Source organism: Egretta garzetta, unplaced genomic scaffold, assembly GCF_000687185.1.
Source record: "Egretta garzetta isolate BGI_Z169 unplaced genomic scaffold, ASM68718v1 scaffold397, whole genome shotgun sequence".
Taxonomy (NCBI): Eukaryota; Metazoa; Chordata; class Aves; order Pelecaniformes; family Ardeidae; genus Egretta; species Egretta garzetta.
In genome coordinates, this window is record NW_009260493.1 from 3,036,079 (window position 1) to 3,062,432 (window position 26,354).

A 26,354-nucleotide genomic window follows, 5' to 3' on the forward strand; every position below is an offset into this window, starting at 1 on the left:
AGCTAAGAGATGGGAGCATACAAAGGGCAGTATCAAAGCTAACAGTGACATAAAAGATCTGGGGCCTGTTTCTTAATATGCTTCTTTCTTTAAGTGCAGTACTGAATGCTGTGTCCATTAATTGCATGTTTTCACCATTTGTACTATTTAATAATTGCTTGCAAGGAAACTGAGGAAGATGTCTGTAGCTGCTGTGGGTGAAACTTTCTGCTGTATGGAACAAACAGGGATCTCTACTTCTGTATTTTGAAAAAGGTAGAGGGCAACATAACACGATTTTGTTTAGTACTTATTATGGTTACTTTTGCTGTAGGCATATGATGCTTCTGAAAGAGCAGTATGGAAAACAAGTGATCGTTAACCTGTTGGGAAGCAGAGGAGGGGAGGAAGTGCTCAACAGAGCTTTTAAGGTAAAAGAAAGTTGGTTTTTTTTCTTTTTTTTAACTGCTGATTTCCCCTGAGCCTCCACGATGTTATGTGTTCCTTCTGGCCTAGTAGGTGATGAATATTATATCTTAAGAAATGATGTTATGTCTTTACTAGATGTTACATACTTAGAGAATGGTGCTTCATAGTCTCATGGCTTAATTTCCAGCACTGCTTTCGTGCTTATTTCTTCACTCATTTATGCACGTTCTCTTTAAACAGACTTAAAAAAAAATTGCCCTAATTCTCCTAAGAGTAGTTCACATTTGCAAAAATGAATCGTGGTCAGCTTTGTCATACTATGTAGTCACCTATGCAGTCAAGTGCCTCATGGGACTGCCAGAACTGCTTGGGGGCCAGGCCCTGACCCTGGCTCACTGAGCGTAAGCAAGCTTTCTTGCTCTGGCTGTAATGGGAAATAGCGATCTTGCACTGATTGTGATGGGAATTGGCTGCCTGAGCACCAGATGACAGCCCGGTGTATGAAGAGAGAGATTTTCCTGGCCTCTACATGTCCCTAGGCACAACTAATACCTGAAAGCATCTGGGTTGTGCTTTCAGGATGTCAGGCGTTGTAGAATTAAAGCTGTGCTGAGTTCTAGTGCAGTATTCTCATGGCCAGGTTTTAAAAACTAATGTGTACTTGAAGCTGCAGATTGGCACTAAGAGGGATTTACAGCAGCGCATAGCTGCCTGTAGCTGGCTGGAGGCTGAAGGAAGTCTGCCTCCTAAGAGCCTGTTGCTTTAGAAATCTGACACAGGCACTTTGGAGTATATCTTCCTAAGAATAATATGAAGAATGGTTTAAGTACACACCTGTAAGAAGAGTTATGTGTTTATCATTGGTGAAGAATGATACAACAGTTCTGAGTTCAAATGTTTACCGTATGAAAGTAAGCAAAATAAAAATCGTAGTTAAATAACAGTTCCTAATTTTTTTCCCTCTCTGTTGGACTAATGTACTTGAGACAAGGCGTGTCTTGAGTTTTTTGGCAGTTTTTCTATGTGACCACTTCCTCCTCCTCCAGAAGAGCTTGGGGAGGACTATCAGCTTTTCCAGTGGAAAGTGACAAAGTGAAAGTCTCCCCCTGTACAGAATACAGCCAGAGAAAGTGATTGTGACTAAAGTTTGCAATGCAGTGAGGAAGGTACAGAAGTGATGTCTGGTCCTAGGTTCTGTTCTCAACTTCTTGCTGAATTTCTGCATGACACAGATAAGCCTCTATAATCCCTTGATTTCCCTACCTTTAAAATAGTTTTTATAGTTTATTTTGCAATAACATTGAAATTCAGGGGTAAGAGATGATCACTTGCAAAATGCTTAAATAACATATTGGGTACAAATCTGACTTTTCTTGTTAATGTAATACTGATATTTTATCAAAGACTTGCATTCCTGAAGACAGTGTTCTGGCCAGTATCATACAAACAGAGATTAAGTCAAAACCAGGGCATCTCTAGAATAAAGCCCTTGTGTTCATTCATTTTAAATAAAGATCTGTTTTAATTGTTAAACTTTATTGATGTTTAAAAATAAATCAATTATGAAAGCACTGAACTGAAAGAATTTAGACTGACAGCACAACAGGAACAAATGAAAAATTGTAAACGACCAACTTACTTTCAGCTGTTACCTGAATCAGCTGTTACCAGAGCAAAAATCAATACTGTTCCTAGTAAAGCTGTTCCTCTCATAAGCATCCCCTATAACAGATGTAATTATGTTTACAGTAAAAGCAATGCTGTAGTGTAGAGTTACGAATACTCTGATAGTGATTTACACTGAGGCAGTGGGTAAATAGCATCTGCAAGTGTATTACTAGTGCCAGCAGCTGTAAAGGCAAGCTGAGGTGTTGACAACAGAGAAGCAGCAAACCAAGTGTTTTGGCTTTTGTAACAGTGTAGTGAAATGTATTTTGCGTGGCTTTCTCCAAACACCGTGCAACAGCTTTAAATTTGTTTCCGCAGGGAAGGCTTAATGACTTATTTTATACAGTTATACTGGTGTAACTGCTTCAAGTACACCTTTAATATCAGAATTGGTGTGTTCAGTTTGTGTCGCAATCCAAGTGGAGTAAAGTATCCGTCTCTTGAGATGAGATCGTGCAGGAGGGGAGGGAATAGACAAAGGCTGGCATAGCTAAAGTTAATATAATGGTTCTCTCTGGCTTTGCTGTGGAGAGCAGGATGTATTGCTCTTGTATCTATTACACATACCTTAATGAAATTTGTGGTGATTACGGAAATGCATGTGAAGTCATGGAAATTTGAGATGAAATGATGAGGCTATTTGTGCCTTTTCTTTCACTTTTGTGGTTTACCGCAAACATTTTATAATATTTCCTGGGACATTTCTTTCTTACTTCCTCCCCAGGCACCCTCTACCTAAATTTAGGGCCATGTTTTCCCATGTCTTGGCACTTCAGGAATGCTTAAAAAATACATCCATGCAGCTGTTATGCTCCTGTACCTTTAAGAAGCTCTGGACACCCTTCCCATCAGGGTCCCAGTCCTGAGCCTGCCCAGAGCATGACTGTTAGTGTACACCCTCACACAAGCAGCCCACTGCTGCAGGGCTGCTACTAGCCAAGGTGCAGACAGCAGCAATTCTGGGGTATGCTTTGCAATTACAGTTTGAGTTCCCCTGCAGAAAAATTGGGGTCTAACAACCCAGTTTACTTGTGGAAAGAAAACAAATTGGGAACTTCAGTTGCTTTTTTCGTGTCTGGCCTTTCAAAATTCCCTATGAACTTCTCAATATTAAAAACGTGATAAAAAGTTGAAGTTTAGTAATGATAAACACATGCTGTATCAATGCTTACACTGGGGCTTGAGCATTCATTCTTCCTTCATTCTCTATCTAAACAGAAACTGCTATGGGCCTCTTCCCACGCCGCAGACACTCCCATGATAAACTTTGACTACCACCAATTTGCAAAAGGTGGGAAACCTGAGAAACTAGAAAATTTGCTGAGGCCTCAGCTGAAGTTGCACTGGGAAGACTTTGGAATCTTCACAAAGGGCGAGAATGTAAGTCCACGGTGAGTGTCCCTGCCCCTCTGTCGCAGCGTAGCCAGGCACTGCCTGTCTTGGCCTTCCCAGGTTGCTTGCTGTGTTTGGACCATGAGCATAAATGACCATCTTGAAATATATTTTTGAGATAAAGTGCTACATAGATTATTTGGCTTAGCTGCATCTCCCTTGTTTGAGATCTGGAAAATTACCAGTGCATGGATTTGCTAATACAGTTTCGCAGATGTAGTCAAGTAATTAGACACGTTAATGGAATACATTGTGCACAATGTGCTTGCACTGTCAAAATGTGGGTGGGTATATTCAGGCTGAGCATGTGATGATCTTGTTCAATCCACTTATGAGTAGATGTTAATTTAAAATATACCTTTTTTTCCTCCCTTCTCTTGTGTTTGGTTACCAAAGTCTGCAGGCGGGTACTTTTCGAATGAATTGTTTGGACTGCCTGGATCGCACTAACAGTGTTCAGGCCTTCATTGCACTGGAGGTGAGTTTGTCAGAGGAGCTTTTGTGCATGCCTGTACTGTGTACATTGTCTGTTCCGTGGGGAAGATGGGAAACAAGGCATAAGCCTCAGTGATACAAGTCTGTCTTGCCAGCTCTATGATACAGAATGGTGCTGGCTGGAATAATAATGTATTTAAGAACAACACCGTTGTTGTTTTTTCTCCTTCTGCACCTAATCCAGATCCTGCTTGCTCAATTAGAGAGCCTTGGGTTGAACTCTAAATCTATAATTGAGCGCTTTGTGGAATCCTACAAAGCAATGTGGACTCTCAACGGTCATAATCTGAGCAGAGTATTTACCGGCAGTCGTGCCCTCGAGGGGAAGCACAAGGTAAAGAAAAATGGCAAGACTGTTTATTCACCAGTAAAGAAAGATGTCAGATTTACTCTTCAGTGTCACTTGCACTGATGGTTCCTGTCTGATGTAGGTTGGGAAGCTCAAAGATGGCGCCCGCTCTGTGTCTCGCACCATTCAGTCAAATTTTTTTGATGCAGTAAAGCAGGAAGCCATCCAGTTGCTGCTCATGGGTGACTTCTTCAGTGAGGAATATGCAGACAAAGGCAAGATGCTCATGGACCACACTGCACTGCTGGGTAAGGCCAGTGTAAATCCTTTGCTTTTCTGTCATGCCTGTTCTTAGCCGTGTGATATAAGCAATTGCACCCTTTTGAAAAAATCAGTAAATAAGCTACTTTTTGCACAAATCTATTGCTTAAAACACTGCTTTCAAGTGACCATAGCACAACTCTCTGTGTTTTAATTCCACTGTGCTTATTTCTCATATTTTGCTTTGGACTTCAGAGTATGTTTGTCTGCTCTATGATGATGATCTCTTCTGACGGTTTAGAGGAGTTGGACCAGAGGGAAATATTTTAGGGCTATATTCCCAGTCTGGTCTTGTCTGAGTTTGTCTTGAGGAAGTCTTTTGAACTCAGATTTTTTTATGTCCTTATTTTTGGCCTGCAGTTTGCACATGCTTTTAGCCATTTGGATCTTTAAAGGCACATTTATGTTGCTATGTTGCTTCATTCCCTGCTTTACTCCAGGCCCTGACAGTCCACAACACACACACATTTTTTTGCACCCATCTAGAGTAAACCAACTTTGCTCTCTCTGAGAAGATACTTGTGTGCAAAATATAGGGAAGTTGCACCCACAAGCAGTATCAGGTGGCCAGTTTGATCCAGAGAAGTACCAGATTTTGGTAGGATAGACATGAACCATTCAGCACTACTTCAGTCCCAGGGCTGTTCCCTGATGCGGACCACAAGGAAAATACAGATAGCTTCTCTATGCTGACTGCCAGTGCAAATCAGGTAGTTAAAGATTAAGGTTACCTCAGGTGCTCACACACTGCTAATTTTCTATACTCATAAAAAATAAATTAATGTAATGGTTTCCTGTGAGGAATTCTGAACAGGCTAGAGAGTCACAACAGTGCGAGTTTTGGACAGATGTGAGACTCTGTGCTGCTCTCTGCCTTTCCCCAACATACTCCAAACTTCTTAGGGTTTCAATTTAAGTCATAACTTGTGACATGCTTGATCGCTGTAGGCTAAACTGAGAAGATTAAGGGAGCAAAAAGAACTTGTTTGCTTTTTACTTGAAAAAGTGCAGGGAAAACATATGCTGAAAGTGAGTGACCAGCCCTTCATAAGCTTTCAAAGGGTACCTGGTTTCTGGAAGAGAAATTGCTGATGTCAACCCCAGTTGTCTTGTAATTACTGCCATTGCCATTGGAGTTATTCCTATAACAGCTTTTGTGCTGTTACTGCTAGGGTAATGTCATTATTTCAGACTGCTGTCTGCGTGCTTTCTGTCCTTTTACAGCACATTCTTCTTTTACACACTCTTTTTCTGTCTCCCCTCTTCCATCAGTAACTCCAAGTATTTTGAAGGCCATGTCAGAGCGTCAGTTTGAATTCACAAGCTTCAAGCGTGTTCGTGTTGCCACGGGGACCTGGAATGTGAATGGAGGGAAGCAGTTTCGAAGCAACATCCTCGGTACCACTGAGCTGACAGACTGGCTGCTGGATTCTCCCAAGCTCTCTGGAGTTTCTGAATTTCAGGGTAAGACTTCACAGTCAAAATGTGTAAGCGGTATTTGCTGGCATCCCTAGAGACAGCAAGCTGGGACACAGATTTGACCAGCTGTTCTTTTCAGAGGCAGTGCATTGCGGAGGGCACTTCCTGTCAGTTCTTGGGGGTGTATTCAGCCCCATGTAGACTTGTGCTGCCTCCCCTCAGCAGTGGAATGGTCCGTTTGAAGGGCTCCTGACAGTCAGAGCAACTCGTGGGTTTGTGCCAGGTGACTCTGCTTTGAAGTTTCAGCAGGTCAGAATTCAGAGGTCTCTCTCATGCCATCGTGGGGTGTATTTGCCCGTTCTGCATCCCATATTTAGTTTTTGTCTTCAATATCTCTGTCCTTTGTTCTTCATTGTGAATGGGAGCTGTTTAGGTGTCCTCAGAATGTCTCCTTGGTCTTTATCTGGAGCTAAACTTACCTATACAATCTAGACTCTGAGATTGTCTGGAAATGTTACTATCCAAACCTTCAGACAGAAGGAGTTACTACATTTGTTGAAGGCAATTTCCTTTCTTTAGCAGTGTAGAAAGCTCTTGTGCTTGGGGCTTGCTTAAATTGGCTGCTGAATTTCTTATTTACAGAACAAGGTGAGGTATTGCAATTGATTTACAGATTTTATTAAGGAAAATGAAAAGTGAATGTTCTGTCATTTAAAAATTGAGTGGTTGAAAAACTATGGCAAAACCTGTGCTTTCATTGTTAGGGTTGAACACTTGGCTTCCTGCAAGCGTAACAGGGGTATTCCTGTACCTAATGTTCAAACTCAGGAATTCATTCCTCAAATCCTTGGCTACTTACACGAGTTGTGTCATTTCAACCTTTGGTGCTTGAGTGCATGGATATGTCATTAGGTGCAGACAACTGTACTCCGAGCAGCTTGGGTGGGTGGTTGGTCCAGTCTGTTTCAGAAACAGTTTAGATGTGTTAGCACATGACTGTGCCCATGATACCATAATTTGTTGAGAGCCTGTCACATGCTAGCTTTGCCAGGTCTTCCCCTGAGAAAACTGGAGGAGCAGACTAAATGGTACAGGCAGCCATAACATGATAGGTCTAAGCAGCTTCTGGAAGGGAGCCAAGTTCTGTGAATGGGGGGAGCTAGGGCATGACCCTGCAAATGTCTGTGTTCGTGGTAATGCCAGTGCAGTGCCTACACCAGTGGGTAAGTGTTCGAAGACAAATGTCCAAAATTATTAATGGGGAATACACATATGACAGTGCCTGTCATGCTAAGCCAGTAAAAGGGGCTAGCTGTCATGTGCTGCTTTCACCCTTGTGTCTACAGAGAGTTGCTGTGTATTTTAGTTTTCTTCCAGTTCTTTTCTGAGGCAGGTCTGATTTAGGTTCCTGTGGTTGTCTACTATTTAGGTCTTCATGTTGAATTAAGTTGCTGTTGCCTTGGTCATATGACAGTTAAAAAAAAAAAAAAAATCCCTTTAGGCACTGGACAGACCTGTTGGGTCAACAGATATGCCTCACACTATTATGTGAGAACATTGGATCTTTGGTGTTTTACCAGGTTAATATCCACAGGCCTGGGCCAGGGAAGGGAGAGTCACTGTGCTCTAGTGACCTAACCTAACCTTAAGTTAGACTCGGAAAAAAGAAGATAAGAAGAAACTTCAAAGACTTCATTAAATGAGTAGATAAATTTACTGAAGGCATTGAGAGGGAAGGGACATACTGGTGTGTGGACAGTAAGTTCAGTTACATAGCAATCAGTGTCAAAAAAGAAAAGGAAAAAGAAAAGCATGTTGGGTAAAATGACAAGTGGGTGAAAGATGGTGGGTAGTGAGATGTTGTGGCTCTAGTGATGAGTGGGGTGAGGGAGAGAGAACATTGAATATTTTCTCATCTTAACATTGCTACAATATAATACTCTGTTCTGAACTGCTTCCTGCAAGAGAGATGGAGACCAACTGGTGGGAGAAAAGCAGGAAAAAATTTCAGAGGAACTGCAGGGGTTGTTTTGTGAGATTAGATTAAAGGGGCTATGAATATGTATAGCTTGGCAGGGGATGCACAAGATAGAACTACAGGAATGATCTCTGACAGAAATTAGAAAACAAGTTGTTAGAAGAAACAACAAAATAGTAACTCTTATAATGACTTTTTCCTCTTGCCAACAGATGATGAGAACTGCCCACCTGACATATTTGCAGTGGGATTTGAAGAGATGGTTGAATTAAATGCAGGGAATATTGTGAATGCCAGGTAGGTTTAAAAAAAAACCCAACAAAACAAACCTACAAAAAACCGAAATAACAAACCCCCCCCCCCAAACCCCAAAACCGAAAAACTCCAAAAAAAAGAGCACTGTCTCCCCAAAGGAAGCAGCCAAACAAAAGCCTCCAGAGTTGTGCTTTGTATGGTCATGTGTATAGAATACTTTTTTACAAGTCTGTTGCTTGTAATTGTAGCTGGAAATATATTTGCCATTAACAAATGGCACTGGGATGGCGTTGAAAACGCTGTTTCTCTGTGAACTGCTATACAGCAGAGTACACTGTGTTTTCTAAGTCTTGTAAGTCTTTGTGTTGGCAGAGAAGGATTCTGATGGTTGACATTGATTTAACGCTTGTCCTTAAACCCCTGTCTGATGTTGGGAAAATGTGCTCAGTGACTACAAACATAATTGGCATTCATGTGGGAATTCTGAAATGAACGAAATGTCTCTGTGGCTAATTGTATTTGTGAAAATTATGGCTGAGAGAAGGAGTTAAAGGCAAAGCCTGAGCTTGTGTTGTCAGCTTGTAGGCTGTGGTGTATACCAGTCCTTTTGAATCTGAAGGAGGAATAGGTATGGAACCCTGAAGATAATACTTCCCTTGCTCATTTGTCAGGCTCACCAGTTAGTTGTCTGTTTTGGGAATGACAAGTTACAGCAGTGCTTAGAATGGCTGCTGGGCTGGAGGTATAGCTGCATGTATCAGTTGACTTTGGAGGTAAGAAAACACTAGTTCTGCAGAAGCAAAGGCATATGCACCCACCCACAGACCTTCAGCTAAGAACAGCCAACAGCTGTGGGTAGCCACTCATCTCCCAGTCAGAGAAGATCTCTTCACTGTGAGTGCAAGAAATCTTACAAGTCATGAGATTGACATGGTTTCTTTGTTTTTATAGTTATGATTACTACAGTCAGCGTCCAGTTACCCCCAGTGAACTGGGATATCAAATGTCATGTAAGCATGGATCTTTCTAAGCATAGTAGACAAAATCCCTCTCACGTCCAGAAGCAGGGTAACTGTATTTGTGCACTGTGCCTGGACTCACTGACCCTGCTAACCCTGGGCTGGCTCACAAGGAGGTATTGTCTGTCTCTGCCGTGCATCCTACAGCACTTCTAGTTCTGAACCAGCATGTGTACAGCCTAATGGATGGCTGTAAACCTAAGGCAGGGTTAATCTGCTCATTTTATTGACTGTATGTGGTTTGTTTTGATTCCATTAAATGATTTTATGTTTGTTCCAGTACAACGAACAGAAAAATGTGGGGAGAGCAGCTTCAAAAAGCTATTTCCAGGACTCATCGCTACATTCAGCTGACATCAGCGCAGCTTGTTGGTGTTTGTCTTTTTATCTTTGTACGACCCTATCATGTCCCCTTCATCAGGTAAAAAAACAAAACCAAAACAATACAAAAAACCACCCCAACCTATGTCTTCAGTAACATCTGCTGTTGGAGTGTGGCCAGAGAGGGTGGGAGTGATTTTCAGCTTGGTGGGAATTATGCAAACCTGGATTCCCATCTCTGCTCAGGGTGGAAGCAAGATGTGTTTCCAGGCAGCAGTAGTCTAGAGTCCATCCTCCTGGCTAGCGCAAAGGCCAGGCAGCACCAGTATCTTCCTCCAGTACAGCTGAGAAGCAGCGCATGCGACAGGTGGGCAGTCAGGGTATAGCACCTTGTTTGAGTGCTGTTTTTCTGGAAAAGGAATGACCTGAGCTAGTAAGAGAGTGTTTGGAGCACTAAGAGGCAAGTGCCTGCCTCTGCCTGAAGGGCAAGTTTTACTTTCTAACCCTCTCCTTAGTGTTTCCATATGGAAACAGGGCTGGTTCCAGGCCTGAAAAGAATGGTGGAAAAGGTGGAATGGGAGGTGGGGGAAAGAGAGCTAATTTTGCCCCTGGACATTTTATAGAATTGAGAGCTATAAGGGCCCATTAAGAGTTTGTAAGTCCTAGACAAGAACCAGAACTATGTGCCTAGTCAGGAGCGTGCAGAGCTGTGTGTCCTCAGCTTACTAGCACCAATGTCCCTGGAGACTGCTCAAACTTTTCTTGCCCCTAGAAGATTCTCATTTTTGTTAAAGAGGAAAGATAAGAGTACCAAGCCGCAGGGATTTCTGCATTAAAATGCCTTTGCCATGAGCAAGAATTATGCAGGCTAAGAGTGAATGGGTAGGAAATGAGTAATTAGCCCAAACTATCTTTGGGCATCACTCTGTCCTTAAAGTCTAGAGTCATCAAACCAGTGCCCTCTACTCCACATTAGGGGCACTGATTGGGCACTGCATTTTGTGATTAAAATATCAAAAGCTGCCTCTTTCTTCCCTCTGATCTGCTGAGAAGATGAGTGCATAGCTTGTGCAACATTGAGTGCTCTAGGCTAGGCAGAGTAATGCAATCCAGGTAACCCTGATGGTCTTGCATTGCTGCCTTCCAGTAATCTTTTTCAACATGATTTTAAAAAAATGACATATTTTTGGTGGTATGAAGCAATCCAGAAAAGTGTTTCTGTCAGTTTTTGACTCGTCACCTGGTTTACAAGAAATTCGAGTAACCTAACAGGAAATGTATGGTTTCAATGGAAATCAGAAGCTGAACAGCACAGTGGCTCTGTTGCAGCTGTCAAACTGCTAGGAATTGGATGTAGCCCTTTGAAACTCAAGAGATAAAGGGAAGAGTTTGATTTTAATGACTGAGTTTCATCATTTTCTGCTAATGTGCTGCTACATGTTATGAGAGTGTAATCAAACCTAACGTGTACGCTTTTGTAGTTTTTCCCATGTGTAGAAAAGGAAAACAAAAATCAGAAATGCAAAAAAAAGGCTGCTGTGCTTACAGAGATTGAAGAGATAGGACGAAAGTTAGAGAATAGAGAAATGAAGTGAGAGCATAGCTGAAGCTTATGCAGTAGTGAAAGGATTGATGAAATACAAGCAGTTGAATGCACAGTAGGTTATCTCAACATAACCTTTGCCATGAATGCAAGTCAGATAAATAGCAGTCAGCAGTTGGGTAGGCAGGCAGCAGAAAGGGAGAACTCCTTAGAGTGAAAAGTCTCAACACGTGCTTCTTTCAGAGTGCCTGAAACCCATCTTTTCATAGAAAACATTGATGCCTCCCTGAGGGTGTCTTTTTTGGAGGTTTTCTGCAGTCAGGAAAAGAGAGGAAAATAAAAAGGGGGGAAAAAGGTTAGAAAAGATGAGGGGTGGGGAATAGAGAGGAAAACAAAGAGGAGGAGGAAAAGAGAGCCTGGAACATCTTGCATCATTGAGATCACGAATGCTTGACAATAACTCAGATGAGACTTAGTGGTTTTCCCCCTGCTCGTTGCTTAAAGCCAGTAATATTTGAGTCCAGATCTGCTTGACCTCTATCTGGAAAGTAAAATTTTCTCACTGGGAAGGACATGCATGGTGCTGGGGTTGGTTACAACAATGATCTCATAATTTGCTTATCTGATCAGACAGGCATGCTGGTCTTATTCTCAAAGTAGACTGGCTATCTGGGAGAAATGATCCTGTGAGCAGGTGGTCTGCTTTGCCAAGCAAGTCATCTTTCTGTAGTAAAGTGTATGCTAATCATGACATTGAAACACTATGTAATTAACAACATGGAGGACCTAAGCAATTTGTCATCAGTACAGAACTCATTTTAGGAGTTAGGTATAAACAGTTGTATCTAATAATCACTGATTTTATTGCATCTGATTTAACAAATTATGGGTTATGATTTGTTGCTCTTTAATTGATTGAAAAATCCGGCACCAACTGTGAAGTTGGGTTTCAACACATAGTAACAGTAATTAAATTGTTAACTGTCTGAAAAACAGATTCCCATATGTTCAAAAGTAAAAGGACACATAATAGTAAATTTAGTTGTTGTCACTGCTTTAAAGATCATGGTAGAGGTAAACTTGAGAAGTGTGTTCCGCAGACATTCCCAGTATTTCAGAAATACTGTCTTGCTGGTCTGTTTGGAAGGGACAGGAAGAGGAGGAAAATACTTTCAAACAGTTTTATTTCTATACTATTGTATTATACTTTATTTGAAACATAAGTACATGAACATCATCAAGAAACTAAAAGATGTGCCTAAAAGCAGCAAGCTTTCTGGAGGGGAGAAGACATGGCATTGTAAACTGGCTTTTCCTTTATGTTGCAGTCGTAACAAGTTAATTGAACGTTTGTCCCTGCAGCCCTTTACTCTCTTCTCTTTCCATTTTTTTTTTTTAAATACAGGGATGTAGCAATAGACACTGTGAAGACAGGAATGGGAGGTAAAGCTGGAAATAAAGGGGCAGTGAGCATTCGTTTTCAGTTCTATAGTACCAGTTTCTGCTTTATATGCAGTCACTTAACTGCTGGGCAGACTCAGGTGAAAGAGAGGAATGAAGATTATAAAGAAATCACACAGAAACTCAGCTTCCCAATGGTAAGTGTTGGTGTATGTATGCTAAAACCATTGGAGATAAAGGCTGTATCTTTACAGCTGGTCTCAGGCTGTCTTTGACAACAGGTTGTCAAAGTCATCATCTCAGTGCCATGAAGAATGGGCATAAAAGAAAATGGTAAAGAAAACGTGAAAAAAAAAAATAAAAGGAAGCATGTTTCACAGGAGACCAGACACCACCCAATACAGCACTTGCTTTACAAAAGTTCTACGCCTTTCAAAAAATATAGTTGCTGCAGTGCTTGAAAAGTCCTCGCCTTTGAACATTTTTCAAATAGATCTTTCAGAATGGTGCAACTTAACTGACAAATCTGTAAGGCCTCATGGATAAGATCTAGGTGACTGGTGTTGGAGCTGGAGAGCATGATATCGATAGTTCTTGCTGGCACTAGTTAGTAAGGGTTCCTAAAAGACCATCCGTGTCACTCAGTACATCAGTGCTTTACCTGCTCCTGCTCAGGTACGATATCAGTTCTTGGTCACTGATATGGTACTTTCTGTTCCCTTCATTTTGTCCTCATGAACGTGTCACTGTCAAGGGACTGCTGGCTTTTCTCAGAGTGTGGCAAGTATGCACTGTTGGTCTGTATGAATAACGTTTCCCCTAAATCGTGTCAAATCAATAACCCTAGTGTTTTATTTCACACTTATCTCCTCAGGCCAGTAGATACCCCATGGGATTTGTAGCAGTGCTTTGCTTCCCTGAATGTTGGTTGCTTTAATTTCCACAATGCTTTCTTTCTCAGACCTCTCTGGAGAGGTCCTAAACCAGTGAGGGAATGGATCAGTTTGTGTATTCTGGTTAGTCAGCAACAAATGGCATTTAGGTTGCAAAGCATAAAATTTTAACTCCCTGTTTGCAAGGTTTAGAGCCTTGGCACATGCAGCATATCAATTAGTTGTTTTATGTAAGAGCTAATACTGACAGTCTGAACGTCCTGCATAGAATATCTGTTCCAAATGGCCATAAAGTTGTGCTTACGGTAGTTTTTCCTTCTAATACCTCATTAACTATTTTACGTCCTTTACATTTACAATAGCTAAATGTACCTTGTGTGTATAATGCATATAAAGAGTGCCCTCTAGTGCTGTGACAGCCACAGCTCTGGAACACTTCCTTTAAAAATATCTGGGTTTTAGAGGTTTATAGCTTAACTGAAAAAAAAAAAAAAAGACTGGTTAGAGGATAGGATGTTAAACTTAGAATTGGAGTGAATTTTCATTGACGTTTTATTTCAATACATTTACAAAACTATGATGTGCTCATAAGATCAAATGTGGAGCTTGTTCTTACTCAGGACCTTTGTTGCTCAATGTGCTTTGGTACCAGAAGCACATTTTGCGTTCTACTTAGAATATGTAAATATATGTCTGTGAAATGTGTTAGGAAAACAAATACATATTTTTAATATTCATGATAGCCAAATTGTGAATATAAAGCTGTGTCCCAGCTTAGGCATGCCTTCAGGAAATGGGTCAGGCTCTGACACTCTTGTTTACAAAATTCAGCTCAGTGGGATGCAAAAGACAGTAAAGGAACCATTCCATTCTAGCACAAGATGGATTTTAATAAATAGAATGCGGCAAGTAGATCCAGTATTTAGTAATTCAGAGACACAGAGTTGTACATTTCAGTGCATTTAAAAGATGTTTTCATGAATGTGATTTAATATTAACAATCTTCTGTATCTCTAAACTAGGGATGGAGCGTGTTCTCCCATGACTATGTCTTCTGGTGTGGTGATTTTAACTATCGCATTGATCTAACATATGAGGAAGTCTTTTATTTTCTGAAGCGTCAAGACTGGAAGACACTTTTGGAATTTGATCAATTACAACAGCAAAAATCCAGTGGAAAAGTAAGGCAGTGTGTCTCGTTTTCTTGATTACTTGCATGTTGGCTTGGTCTAATTTCTTGAGAGTGAAAAAGCTGCATTTTCAGACCCTTGTTTGTAGTACATGAATGTAGTAATTTGTTTAAAAATTGGGATATTTTTTGTTTGCAAGGAAGTTCATATGTCACAATAGCACCTACTTCTTCTGTAACTTAATCAAAGAGATGGTACTTCTTTTCATAGATTTTTAAAGATTTCCATGAAGGGACTATTAATTTTGGACCAACATATAAATACGACGTTGGCTCAGAGGCTTATGATACAAGTGATAAGTGCAGAACCCCAGCTTGGACTGACAGAGTGCTTTGGTGGAGAAAGAAACTGCCTTTTGAAAAAACAGGTGCGTGTCTTTCCTCCTTCTTTATCTGAAAGTTGGTTTAGATTTCACCCAGAACCCCCAAATAAGGGGATTTGATGTAGTGAATTAGTGTTAGTGAGTCCTGGGATGAGAGCTGTCTTCAGATGTGTCCGGTAGGCTTCGTCAAATTGCAGTGGCTTTACTCAAGCAGATGTTCTTCTGGCTTCACTGGAATAACTTGCAGAGATAGAAAGCCCTTTCTTCTTGAGCCTGTGAACAAAGGCTTTATGCTACAGATTGAAAAGGTGCCGGGAGCTTGGTGAGGAACCGAAAACAATCCAGCTGTAGCAATCTAGAAATTATTCTGTTGCTTTTCAACAGAATCATTAGTCCATATAAAATCCCTGTGTTATAACAGCTAGATCATTATAACTGTTGTTCTCAGTAGATGTATAAGCACTTTTCTGTAATTTCTTCTGCCTTGCTAATTCTTAGGAATGTTCCTGTTAGTTTCTGGAATTGGGGAAGGTTTCATTAACTAGTCCTTAAAAAGTACTTTGAGATCATGACTGGCCAGCACAACAGAAGGGCTATTTTCACTTGTTATTCAAATGTTACAATAACAAAATGCAAAGTATTTCTTTGCGTATCCAAGGACAGTTTTCATAACCACTCTCTCAGTCTGCAGGTACATCTATCTCCTGATGTTTATAAAATGTGAACAAATTCATATTAAAAGTGTAATTGCTGGAGAATTAATTTGTTTTCTGCCTGCAGATGTGATTTTTCATGTGCCTGGGAACTACTGCTTGGAATGCAAGTCATACCATGAGCACACTGAATGTAAAAACTGCAAAGCAAAACTAGGGCAATCAGAGAGTACCTGTCAACATGATACAGAGTTATTCACTCTTATTTAAGGAATGAAAAATAAAGTAAAATGAGGAGCTTAAATCACTGATAGAGATGTAATCCAGAAAAGAAAATATGTATGAGACATAATAAGGAAGTTAAACAGCCGTTTTGTGCTGGCTGTTTTCACTTTAGGAGAAAGAAAACCCTTCAGGATTTCCAGTGCATATTCCTTATTTTGCATGGTGAGGCTTGCCCTGGGAGGGCTTTAGTTGATGGAGTACGCACAGAATGTAGGACCTGTCTAGCTCATCTGCAAGCATGGAGGCAGGTTGCTTTCTTTAGAGCTTGTAGGCCTCCCACAGCTAGCTCATGTGGGTATATAACTGACCCCTTGTCTGTTCTCCCACCTTCCCAGCCCTGCAAAGCTTTTCTAATTAGTTCACTGCCAGAGTTCCTCTCCTTTAGTGCTGGTGCCGCCCAGCTCTAATTCTTTTGCCTTGCTTCTTTTTGCTGCTAGAGGACTATTTGCCTTCTGAGAAGAAAGTGTAGCCCCAGTGTGAGTGATTAGGTGAAACGCCATATTCCCTGTTAACGCATTTTCAGCTCCACATAAAAGAGATAGTTATCCATTAGCCCAAACAGTGACCTAAAAACTTTTCTGTTATTGACAGCAATATAATACCTCACGCTAGCATAATGTCTGGAGCACGTTCTGCCACCTTAATGCATTGCAAAAGAAGTATTAGGAGGTTGGATTTGCATGGGTTTGCTTTCTCCCATCTCTTGTGCATTATTTCTCCAGTCCCTGTGTATTCAGATTTGCAGTGTATTTTGCAAGTACAGTGTCTGTTTCTATGCTCAACAATGGGGCAGGAGGAAAAATACTAAAATGACTGTGTCAACCCAGATTGTACAGGTAATTGATTGAGTGACATTCAGATTAACCATTTTGCAGGTGTCTTATTCTAGTGATCAGCTGTCTCTGTTGCACTCCCTGTCCTTTCTGTATTTTTTTTCTTAGCCCCTGACTTGTAAATATTTTAGGATACAAGCTCTTTGAACGGTATGTAAAAGAACAAAAAAACCCCACCTCCCATTACTAGAGTCTGTGATATGCATCCTAATAAAATAGCTTTTTAACTGTTAGTAAAACTAGTTTTGAGTGAGTTTTAAATCATGTTGTGTGCTTCATAGCTGGAGAGATCAATCTTCTAGACAGTGATCTGAATGGTGATACTAAAGTCAGGCACACCTGGACCCCTGGAGCCTTGATGTACTATGGGAGAGCGGAGCTGCAAGCATCTGACCACAGGTAAAGTCCTAAGCAAATAATCAGAGAAAGGGTTGCTGGGTTAAAGTGTGTCATACTGAATTACACCTTCAGAATGAGGGACTGAGTCTGACTGTAACAGGAATTACACCCTTCTTCTGTGTTCAGTATCTCTTTGGGCTTTGGATTTTTCCCCCCCATGGTGGGTTTTATACTATGGTGCAAGTATCTACGGTCCCGTATTGAGTTCTGCTGCACTGTGATCTCAGCAAGGGTAGGGTAAGTTGCAGCAACAGGTATAGAAAACTGAGGGCTTTCTGTTGCTTGGGTTTGGAAAGCTCTGAGGTGCTCTGATGGACTCCCACTCAACTTGCTGTGGGAGAGGAGGAGGTTGAGACTGCATGGCCTGAAAAGCTATAAGCCATGTACATAGGGCCAGGTGTGACCTCTTCAGAGCAGTGAAGTGTGGGGCTTCTGGGCTTCCCTTAGACATGGAGATGGGAGGAGGAAAAAACAAAGACCAGTGCCTCTGGTTGGCCCATATCACTAACTTTTCTTCAGGAATATAAAGGACCTTTCTGTGTTAAACTTGCCGCCACTTCACTTCTCTGAGACAAATTCTGTAATAAATACACCTTGAAAGCTCCCCTGCATTCAGAATAATCCTTGTCTCAACCCTTGCATGCCCTATGGAAACGCTACAATACTGTTCCTCGCAGCAGTGCTCAGTGACCCGCAGTAGCTGGCTCTGCGCTTCTCATGGTGCTCTTGCATGCGAGGACTGTTCTGTATTCCTCCAGAATCAATTTCTCTGTGTCAAGGCTTTGACATTGCTGTGTTCCGCAAAGCACAGTGGAACTGCTGCACTCATTATACAGGACCCTGAGGATGCAATCTGTGAAACAAGGCTGTTGTACGTTGGTTTTCTATTTCAGCAAACTTGACTGCAAAACTGCTTTTTAATTACATTCAGCAGGTTTGCTTTCCCAAGGTTTGTGCTGGAAAAAGGGCCTAGCTATATCTTTGTGATGTATGGAAATGTATTATGATTCACTATGCTTATAGAAATAGTTAACACTTCCTATACATTTTTTCCCCTGTACAACTCCTTTCTAGCTGTGCTGTTGTTGCTTTCGTATGTTCTGGTAGTGTATTCCAGAGCCTGCTCTATTGCAAGTAGGAGGCAGCAATTTTGACATAGAAGAGCAGCCATCCCAGTTACTGCTCTGTGTGTATGTGCAGGTGGAAATCTGAGAATGTGGATTGCCTCCACTGAGATGAGGCGAGCTTTACTCATTCAGACAGCTTTCTCAATTTTATTTAGATCTAACACAGAGAGAGGTCGTTCATAAGAAACGGCTGAAGAAGCAAGTTTGTGGTGTTGACTGCTGGTAATGTGATGGATTGACATATGTTTGCTGCATAACCACATTATACACTTAAGAGTACCTTGTCCTTAGTTTCTGGAAGAAGACATCTTTATGTGGCCTTGTCTAACAGAAAATAATATACTGCCTTCCCCATCTATAGATGTTTTGGGAGACAGCTGTTTGATAATGAGCGAAGTATCCTGGTATTTTTAGACTGCAGGTTTGCCAGAAGTGCTACACACAATTGTTACTTGAATTGCTTTATGGTCTGTCCTCGCTGTTACATTCAGCTAATGCAGGGCTGGTAAATATAATTAACAGTGCTCAAGGCATGATCTTCCACTGCAGGAAAGATGGAACAATCCACCAGACTCTGAACTTCTGGGTTGTCTTGCCAGCCACAGTGCTTTTAGCAGTGAGACCTTAAGTAATTTGTTCTGCTTCTCTTTCTGTGTAGAACATAGATAATAATCACTTCCTTCTAAGGTATACCACGCTTAATTAAATATTTGCAATGAGATTTGACATTGTGGAGTTAAAAATTATCATAGATGTATAGACTTTAAACAAAACACTTTGTCCTTCACACAACTAAGTTCTTACCTGCCCTACTGCTTCACATCAATTTTAATTTTGTATAAGAATTTCCTATTGGTTGATTTTGATCTTAATTTTAAATAAGCATTTCTCATTTATTTCACATAGGCCAGTGTTAGCTATTGTAGAAGTGGAAGTTCAGGAAGTTAATCAAGCTGCCCGTGAGAGTGTTTTCCAGGAAGTGTCATCTTTCCAGGGACCACTGGATGCCACAGTAGTGGTAACTCTGCTGTCACCAACACCTGAAGAGAAAAATGAATTTCCTGAGGACTTGCGTACAGAGCTTATGCAAATGTTTGAGGATTATGGCACTATTGTTCTGGTCAGGTAAGTTTGGGATCTGAAATGGCATGTCATCTATTCAAAAACACAGACTAGAAATTCCCTTTTTGTCCTGACAGAAAGAACTTTGTATTAGAAAGTAGTATGCTGAATTCCTTTACTGCATGTTGAGTGCTTCATTAGAAATTGAATACAAGTATTTTGAACATCTTTTACCTCTCGTCAACCTGTTAAATAGTCTAACAGCTCTCTTGGCTGAGTGGGGGAGAGGTTATTCAGTACAGTGCCATAAAGCAGAGGCTTTGATGTGAATCATCACCTTTAGATTCAGGCCTCATTTCCATGCATTGCTTCTGCTGGTGGGTCCTTGGGGCCCTGCTTCACTTCCTCTGAGGAGGTCTGCTCTCTTCCAGCACTCTTTCACACTTACTAGGATTTCCTGGCTGGCTCTCCTTTCTTTTGGGGGTTATTTTGCCTATTTTTTGATAGTACAGCTTCTCGCAGTGTGAGAGGGAGAGTGTGATACCTTCTGGCAGAGCAGTTTAATTTCATTCTAGCTGGTTCTATACAGGGCTCCAACATAGCTATGAGACTTCTGTTCTGAGAAATACAAGCGAAAGTCCTGACAGTTATCTGGGAAACAAGACCAGGAACTTGTTTATGTTGTATTTGACCCATTTCTTAATGGAGGAAACTGATGACCTGTTGTTGTATGGTTTCATGAAGTACCAAATAAAAGTTGAGGGTTCAAAAGCAGCCCTGGAGGAACAGTAGCACCACTTTGCTTGTGAAGAAAAGGAGCAAGAAAAGAACGTGCTTTGGTGGTTTGGTTTTGCTTTGTTTTTAATTGCCTTAGAGCTTGATGGTATATTAGTCTTCGGGAACATCACATGTCCTCTGAGGTGAGGGATATACAGAGCCATGGAAGTTAGTACAGAGGGCATGTGGATATCAGACTAGGTATCCTGCCAACAGCTGCTGAGTTGTTTGTACTGCTGCTTCAGGAGTGACCCAGTAAAGGGCGGGGTGCTGGGGTCACACAAGGGAGGATGGGGGAGCGGAAGAGCCCAGCTGGGATTGGGAAGAGCCCAACTGGGATCACTTGCTCCTCCCCAAAAAACAAGAGTTGTGAGGAAAACACAACTAAAACCGAATACATAGCTGTACAAAGCTATCATGCTTTTCATTCAATGGTAAAGTAAAATGCATTGTTTTTTCTCCTCTGCCTTTTTTTTACTAGGATCAGTGGAGGTCAAATGCTGGTGACATTTGCAGACAGCAAGTCAGCTCTTCGTGTTATGGATATAGATGGCATCAAAGTAAGACTCTCCCAAACATATCATAATAATTTCATAACAAATTTATCAAAAGTGGTTGCTTAGAATGAGGTAGTTGAGTTTCTAGCTAAATCAAGTAGCATTATTTTAAAGAAACTTGGTGCTCACAAAGTCCTTAGCTTTCACAGCTGCTGAGGCTTTTAATGCAGTATTTCAGTTTCAGGAGGGCAGGAGCTGACTTTTCTTGGAGCTCCTAAGCAGTGCTTAGTATTTGGCCTCCGATACCATTGCAGAATACATGGACTCCGTCATTGTTCTGGCACTTGAAGCAGTTCTCCTGAGCTATGTGTGACTTTATACTGTTGCCAAAGCATCCTCACGATTGTGGTTTGGAGATTTTTTTGTTTCTCTTAAGTGTATCAAATAAACCCCTTCTGCCAAGCTGGAACAACATGATTCATTGGCCTCCATGGCAAGCTCAGCATTAGCAGTAGGCGTTTACCGTCCCAATCCCTGCTCTTCCTTCCCACACACATACTCTACAATTCATCAACCCCCTCATTTATGCTGACAAAACTGTTTGTGGGGCTGCACTATAAACTTAACATCGAAGTAATGGATTTAACCCTCATTCTTCTTTCATATTTGGAGTTTTATCTATTAATTTGGCTCATTTCATTGATGTAATTTATTGCACAGAGAAATGTAATTGTGTGTGTACAATGTGTGAAGGTGCTGGGAACCTGATTCAGGGACTTCCAAAGTAATTTTGCTGCTGAAGCTGCTGCCTTGGATACATCTCACCCCACATGTCATGGAGCAACATATATAAGCAGCTGTGGTCTTAATCTGTTTAATAATATACTTTCCATATACATCAACCATCATATTTGGGATTTTCTGAGTAGAGAGTCTCCTTACAGATGGCATCAGGTAGAAAATTTTTGTGTATTTTAAAGCTACTGACTCAAAAATGGAAGCCTCTTACACTATACTATCACAGTATCATTTTGATGATATTTGATGTTTCACCTATTTCTCAAGTATTTCCCACGTGCAGCAGCAGTGCTTTCGAGCTATGAAGCTGATTTTCTTTTGAGAATATTGTTACAGTCTGAAAACCTGGTTATGGGGATAGGAAGAGTGCTTCCTTTTCATTTAGCTTCCCAATCTTTAGTTATATCAGTTTCTGAAGCAGTTCTACAATAGACTGGCAGCACTTGCTTATTCCCTTCAGGTGTTCTCATTTTGTGAAGTTGCTTGGCAAGGGGAAAACAATTCTTTCTTTGCATTAGGTCAGAGGCAGAACAGTAAAGATCCGGCCCAAGACCAAGGACTGGCTAAAGGGCCTTCAGGAGGAAATTGCTCGAAAACGGGACAGCGTTGCCCCCATGTCTCCCACGGCAAACTCCTGCCTTCTGGAAGAAAATTTTGACTTCTCAAGTTTGGACTATGACTCAGAAGGTGAGCAGCAGATTTCTGAGCTAAGTTGTGAGAAACTGCTTTGCTGACTTTGGTTGCACAGAGAATGTGCAGTACAAGTGTTAGTGGTATCTTAATTTGTAATGAAGCCACACTTCTTAAAAAGAGGATTGTAACTAAAGCCATGACCTGGCACTGTGCCTGGGCAGAGAACTGTTGCTTAGATCATCCTATCAATTTAGTGTTATAACGTATGTTAGCAAATCCAATGTATGGTACAGTTGTCTGTGTAGAAACAAACTGTAATGAAACACATGGGTTACACAAGAAGCTTGCCCAACACATATATTATTTTCATTGACTGGTAGTAGAGAGAGACAGAGAATGCATTTGCTCACTAAGTCTTTGTTATCTAATACTTTAATTCAGGCGATATAGTGGAGGACGAAGATGACGATTTAGATGATGCTTTGTGTCAACACCTAGCAGCAGAGACAGCAGAAGATATGCCTGAGGGCTGTGGACATTTCACACCCATAGGTCATTCAGACAAAGCTGGACAAACCCCACAGCTGTGTAAAGGTAAATTATCTACATTTTTTTAAAGTAAGACCTGGAGGTTTGTTGCTTGTTCTCCTTTTATCTCTATTTCCCTGTTCATTTATATTTTCATTGTAGGTCCTCTAAAGATAAGAATTACCTTTTTGGTACATGTTCATACAGTGCTCAACCCCCCTTGAGTTAGCGACTGTAACTGAGGCCCTCAGGCATAACAGAAATACACATAATAAAGCTCAGATCCTCCTTCTCTCTAGCCCAGGGCAAGGCAGGAGTGCTGAAAAATGCTGGTTTCCTTTTATAGAAATTAGAGAAATTAAGTCTTTTTATCCATTTGATGTTGTTTGGCACCAGAGCGTACAACAAAAAATTGTCTGTTATTTTCTTATTGGTGAGGGCCAGAGCACAGTCAAACCAAAGGAATCCTGTTGATTCAGTGATGGGCTGTCCTTTGAGCCATAGCTGTGGCAGTGAAGTCAGGTGTACGCTGGACAGTCCAGGAGGTTGTTGTGTTCAAATTACTTACTTCAGAGAAGCCTAAAGTTTCTCCTTTGTTCCTGTTTTATTTATTTCTGAAGAAGTCGAGGTTCACAGAACAGGTATATTCATTCTTTTAGTGCTTCATAAATGTGTTACCTTTTTTCCTGGTCAACTGGCTTGTTTGCGCATTATTGTGAAATGACTTGGTAAAAAGAAGACAAAGCTGTAAGAGAATGCAGATAAAAACTGCAGCAGGAACTAGCCAAGCCAGAGGTGGTCTCATATCGGGACATGCTTCGGTGACCAAGCATTGACAGGCTGGATCGCATATTAAACACTTCATCATGACAGCAAGTGATTCAGTAGCTGTCTTTCTGCACTCTCTCAGAAGTGCTTTGTCTTCTGATGTAAAAGTGAAAACTTTAATACCTTCAAAGGTTGAGTCAGAAGTAGAGTTCAAAAAGATTAAATGAAATTCGTAGGTTTACACAGACAGATTTTCCAAACAATCAGAGACGTACAGCTTTCTTGCCCACCTTGAGTCATAGGCTGGGTGCAGCGTGGCCAAACCCAGAAACCCCTGAGCCAAGGAGTAATCTGTCATTATTAAATACTCTGAAGCCAATCACTTTGTATTATAGGATGCCTTGCCCTCCAAACACCTCTGGCCTACTGTGTGATGATTCATTAAGCTACAGAGAATTGCGGCGATTCTTTTCACCCACACGAACTCTTCTCCACAAAAAATATCACAAAGTAAATTGAGATTATAAAGTATAGTTTGAAGGAGATCAAGGCGGGGTCATGATCTCACACAACGCAGAATATGATATATTCAATCCATCTTGAAAGTCTCTGCAATTTCAGATGCCTCCATAGTGTAGTTGTAGTGGTCAACGGCACAATGTCCGGATGGAGAGCGAAGGTATGATGATTGTATAGCTGGTATTAGACACAGATGGAAACCAGTGAAGGGCAGAACAGTGTGTATGTGTGTGTTTCTGAGGTCAGAGAAGGGCATAGCCTCACAAATCTGATGTCCCCTCCCGTTGCCTAAAACCAGCAGCCTTTTAGGGGAAGGGATAGAGTGGTGGTGGCTGGTTTTTGTCTTGTGTTCAGTGTTATGGCCGGAATTTCAAGCCGTGCATTTGGGCCCCTGTATGACTCCTTGGATCCTACCGATGAGCCTCTATCTGCAGCTTAGAAGTGTTGAAAATGCAGAGAGAAAAGGGGGAGGGTGAGTTGGGTAGATCACAGGCTGTGTCTCTGTGGCTGCCATCCGCTGCGGAGTGGGAGTAGGAAACTGTGAGGCAGCTCAGTATTCCCTGCAGAGCACAGCTTTCTGAAAAACAGGAACTTGTGTAAAAATGCCTCAAGTATGAGAGACTATTTCTATCACAGTTCCTTCCCCAGCCTCTCGAAACCACAGGAACAAAACTAAACCCAGTGGATTTTGGAGCCCTAAAGAACAGAGCTGCGTGTCTGGGCAGGGAAGGGAGGGCAGAGAACTGAAGTGAAAGCCCTCACTTCAGCAGCCTGGGAGCAATCCCTACTCCTCACCTCTCCAGCTGTCAGAGAGGCTTAGACGGGATGAAAAGCTGTGTAATAGCCTGGACGTGTAAGGTGCAGCCAAGTGCTGTCAGATTGAGGCAGGTGTACCTGTTAAGAGACATTGCTGGAAAGCAGAGCTGTGATGAGCGAGCCATTCAGACAGGTTTTTCTCTGGCATAAAAAACAGTTCTTCTGAGCAAGGAAATCTAATCCTCAGAGGGAATTCCTGCGTTCAGGAAGGGAGAGTGAGGTATTCACCGTGACTAGCCTCCTCATGGCTGCTGTGACACAGTTTGAATGAGAGCAGGTTGCCACCAAGTCTGGCTGGTGAAAAGCTCGGAATCTAAGGTGACTAGTAACCCTGAAATCAGATGCAGGCAGTCTTTGTGTCAGCACAAACAGTTGATAAATGCTGGGAAAGGAGAGAGAGAAGTGTGTGATAAAAGGGTAGATGTCCCCTGGAGTGGGAGCAGGGAGACATTCGGGGAGAGCAGGGTAATACGAGAGGAGCCGTGTCGTGTTGCTGAGAGATCTGGTTGAGGCTTGCCATTCATAATTGCCTCTCTCCTGACCACCCAGATTTGGTGCATCTCACCCAGCGGGTATCTAATATGGATACTTTCTCAAATTTCCCTAGATGATTCAGACCTGGCTGATTTGAAGCGAGAGCTGGAGGCAAGTGGGGAATGCCGCCGACGGCCTCCAAGCAGGTCTCTTTCCATTCCTACCAGGCCTCGGCCACTTCAGCCGCCACAGAGACCTCCCCCTCCTGGTGAGTTTAACTTCCTTTAATGTTGCGTTGGCCCCAGCTGAACGGTTTTGCCTGCCATTTCTGGGTGACAAAGTAAGTCATACCTTGTTCTGAAATGTCAGGCTGTTGAAGTACTTGTACTTGCTTCCCAGTCTGTTTCAGCCTGACTAGGGCTGCAGTTAGCAATGGGAGAAGTTCTTCTTTAGGATGACAGACACTCCACAAAAAATGCCTTTAGTGAGGATGGAATGGCCCATACGTTTCATACTAACTCATCACTCAGGTTAGTGAGTTGACCATCCACTTTGTGGCAATAAAAATAAATACCAGTATTTATGCCTGCTGACTTCCAAAGTCACTGAGTGTTTTCTTAGGCTTTTTTTCCTGACTTAATTGTAATCTTCCTCTTAAAAAACTGACAAAATACTTGTTCTGGACAGTTTTTGTTCTTTCCTGCTTTGCAAGCAATTCATGCTTGCTTTTGTGTTCATGAAAGAAATGCAAAGCAGCTTGTGATTTTCAGTAAGGCACAAAAGGGGAAGTGATGCTCTTTACCTAAGCTCTACCCACCTGAGATGCCATCAGTGCTTTGCTGCTCCTTTTTTTATGGCTACTTCTGGATGAATGCTGGTTGCAAGATCAGCATAATCATCTTTGCCTTCTGTATGACACAAGCTATACATCACATTTTTCTTGCGGTCCAAAAGTCTCTCTTCTGTATATATTTTCCAGCCTTAAATTAAAGGTTCTGTCAGACTCACTGCTGGGAGATGAGTTCTTCAGGGTTATTCCCATTCATTTCTGAGTCTGTTGCACAGAAGTGACAACACTGGTATTTCTGTGCCTGGAATGCAATGTTAATGTTCAGCTGAGGTTATTGAATTGATTAAATGAAAGCAAGACTAACAGGAAACTGCTTCCTGAAACAGTTCAAGATTTCAGCATTTTGTCCTGTGTTGAGATTTTTTTCACTCCTCCTAGATGAAAGCATCTTGCTCTTGGCACTCAGGCAGAGGGACTCAGG

General features: G+C 41.6%; 1 protein-coding gene across 1 annotated transcript in view; it reads left to right on the forward strand.

Annotated features, from left to right (window-relative positions):
* Nucleotides 1-26,354, forward strand: part of SYNJ2 (synaptojanin 2) — a 56,068-nt gene that overhangs the window by 24,365 nt on the left and 5,349 nt on the right. Inside the window, exons 6-22 of the mRNA XM_009644304.2 lie at nucleotides 314-410; nucleotides 3,295-3,467; nucleotides 3,865-3,946; nucleotides 4,148-4,297; nucleotides 4,395-4,560; nucleotides 5,846-6,037; nucleotides 8,183-8,267; nucleotides 9,525-9,665; nucleotides 12,514-12,706; nucleotides 14,425-14,583; nucleotides 14,803-14,959; nucleotides 16,967-17,084; nucleotides 19,118-19,336; nucleotides 20,532-20,610; nucleotides 21,864-22,032; nucleotides 22,420-22,572; nucleotides 25,217-25,351. Coding sequence (XP_009642599.1) covers nucleotides 314-410; nucleotides 3,295-3,467; nucleotides 3,865-3,946; nucleotides 4,148-4,297; nucleotides 4,395-4,560; nucleotides 5,846-6,037; nucleotides 8,183-8,267; nucleotides 9,525-9,665; nucleotides 12,514-12,706; nucleotides 14,425-14,583; nucleotides 14,803-14,959; nucleotides 16,967-17,084; nucleotides 19,118-19,336; nucleotides 20,532-20,610; nucleotides 21,864-22,032; nucleotides 22,420-22,572; nucleotides 25,217-25,351 — 2,468 coding nt within the window. The remainder of the gene's footprint in view (nucleotides 1-313; nucleotides 411-3,294; nucleotides 3,468-3,864; nucleotides 3,947-4,147; nucleotides 4,298-4,394; nucleotides 4,561-5,845; nucleotides 6,038-8,182; nucleotides 8,268-9,524; nucleotides 9,666-12,513; nucleotides 12,707-14,424; nucleotides 14,584-14,802; nucleotides 14,960-16,966; nucleotides 17,085-19,117; nucleotides 19,337-20,531; nucleotides 20,611-21,863; nucleotides 22,033-22,419; nucleotides 22,573-25,216; nucleotides 25,352-26,354) is intronic.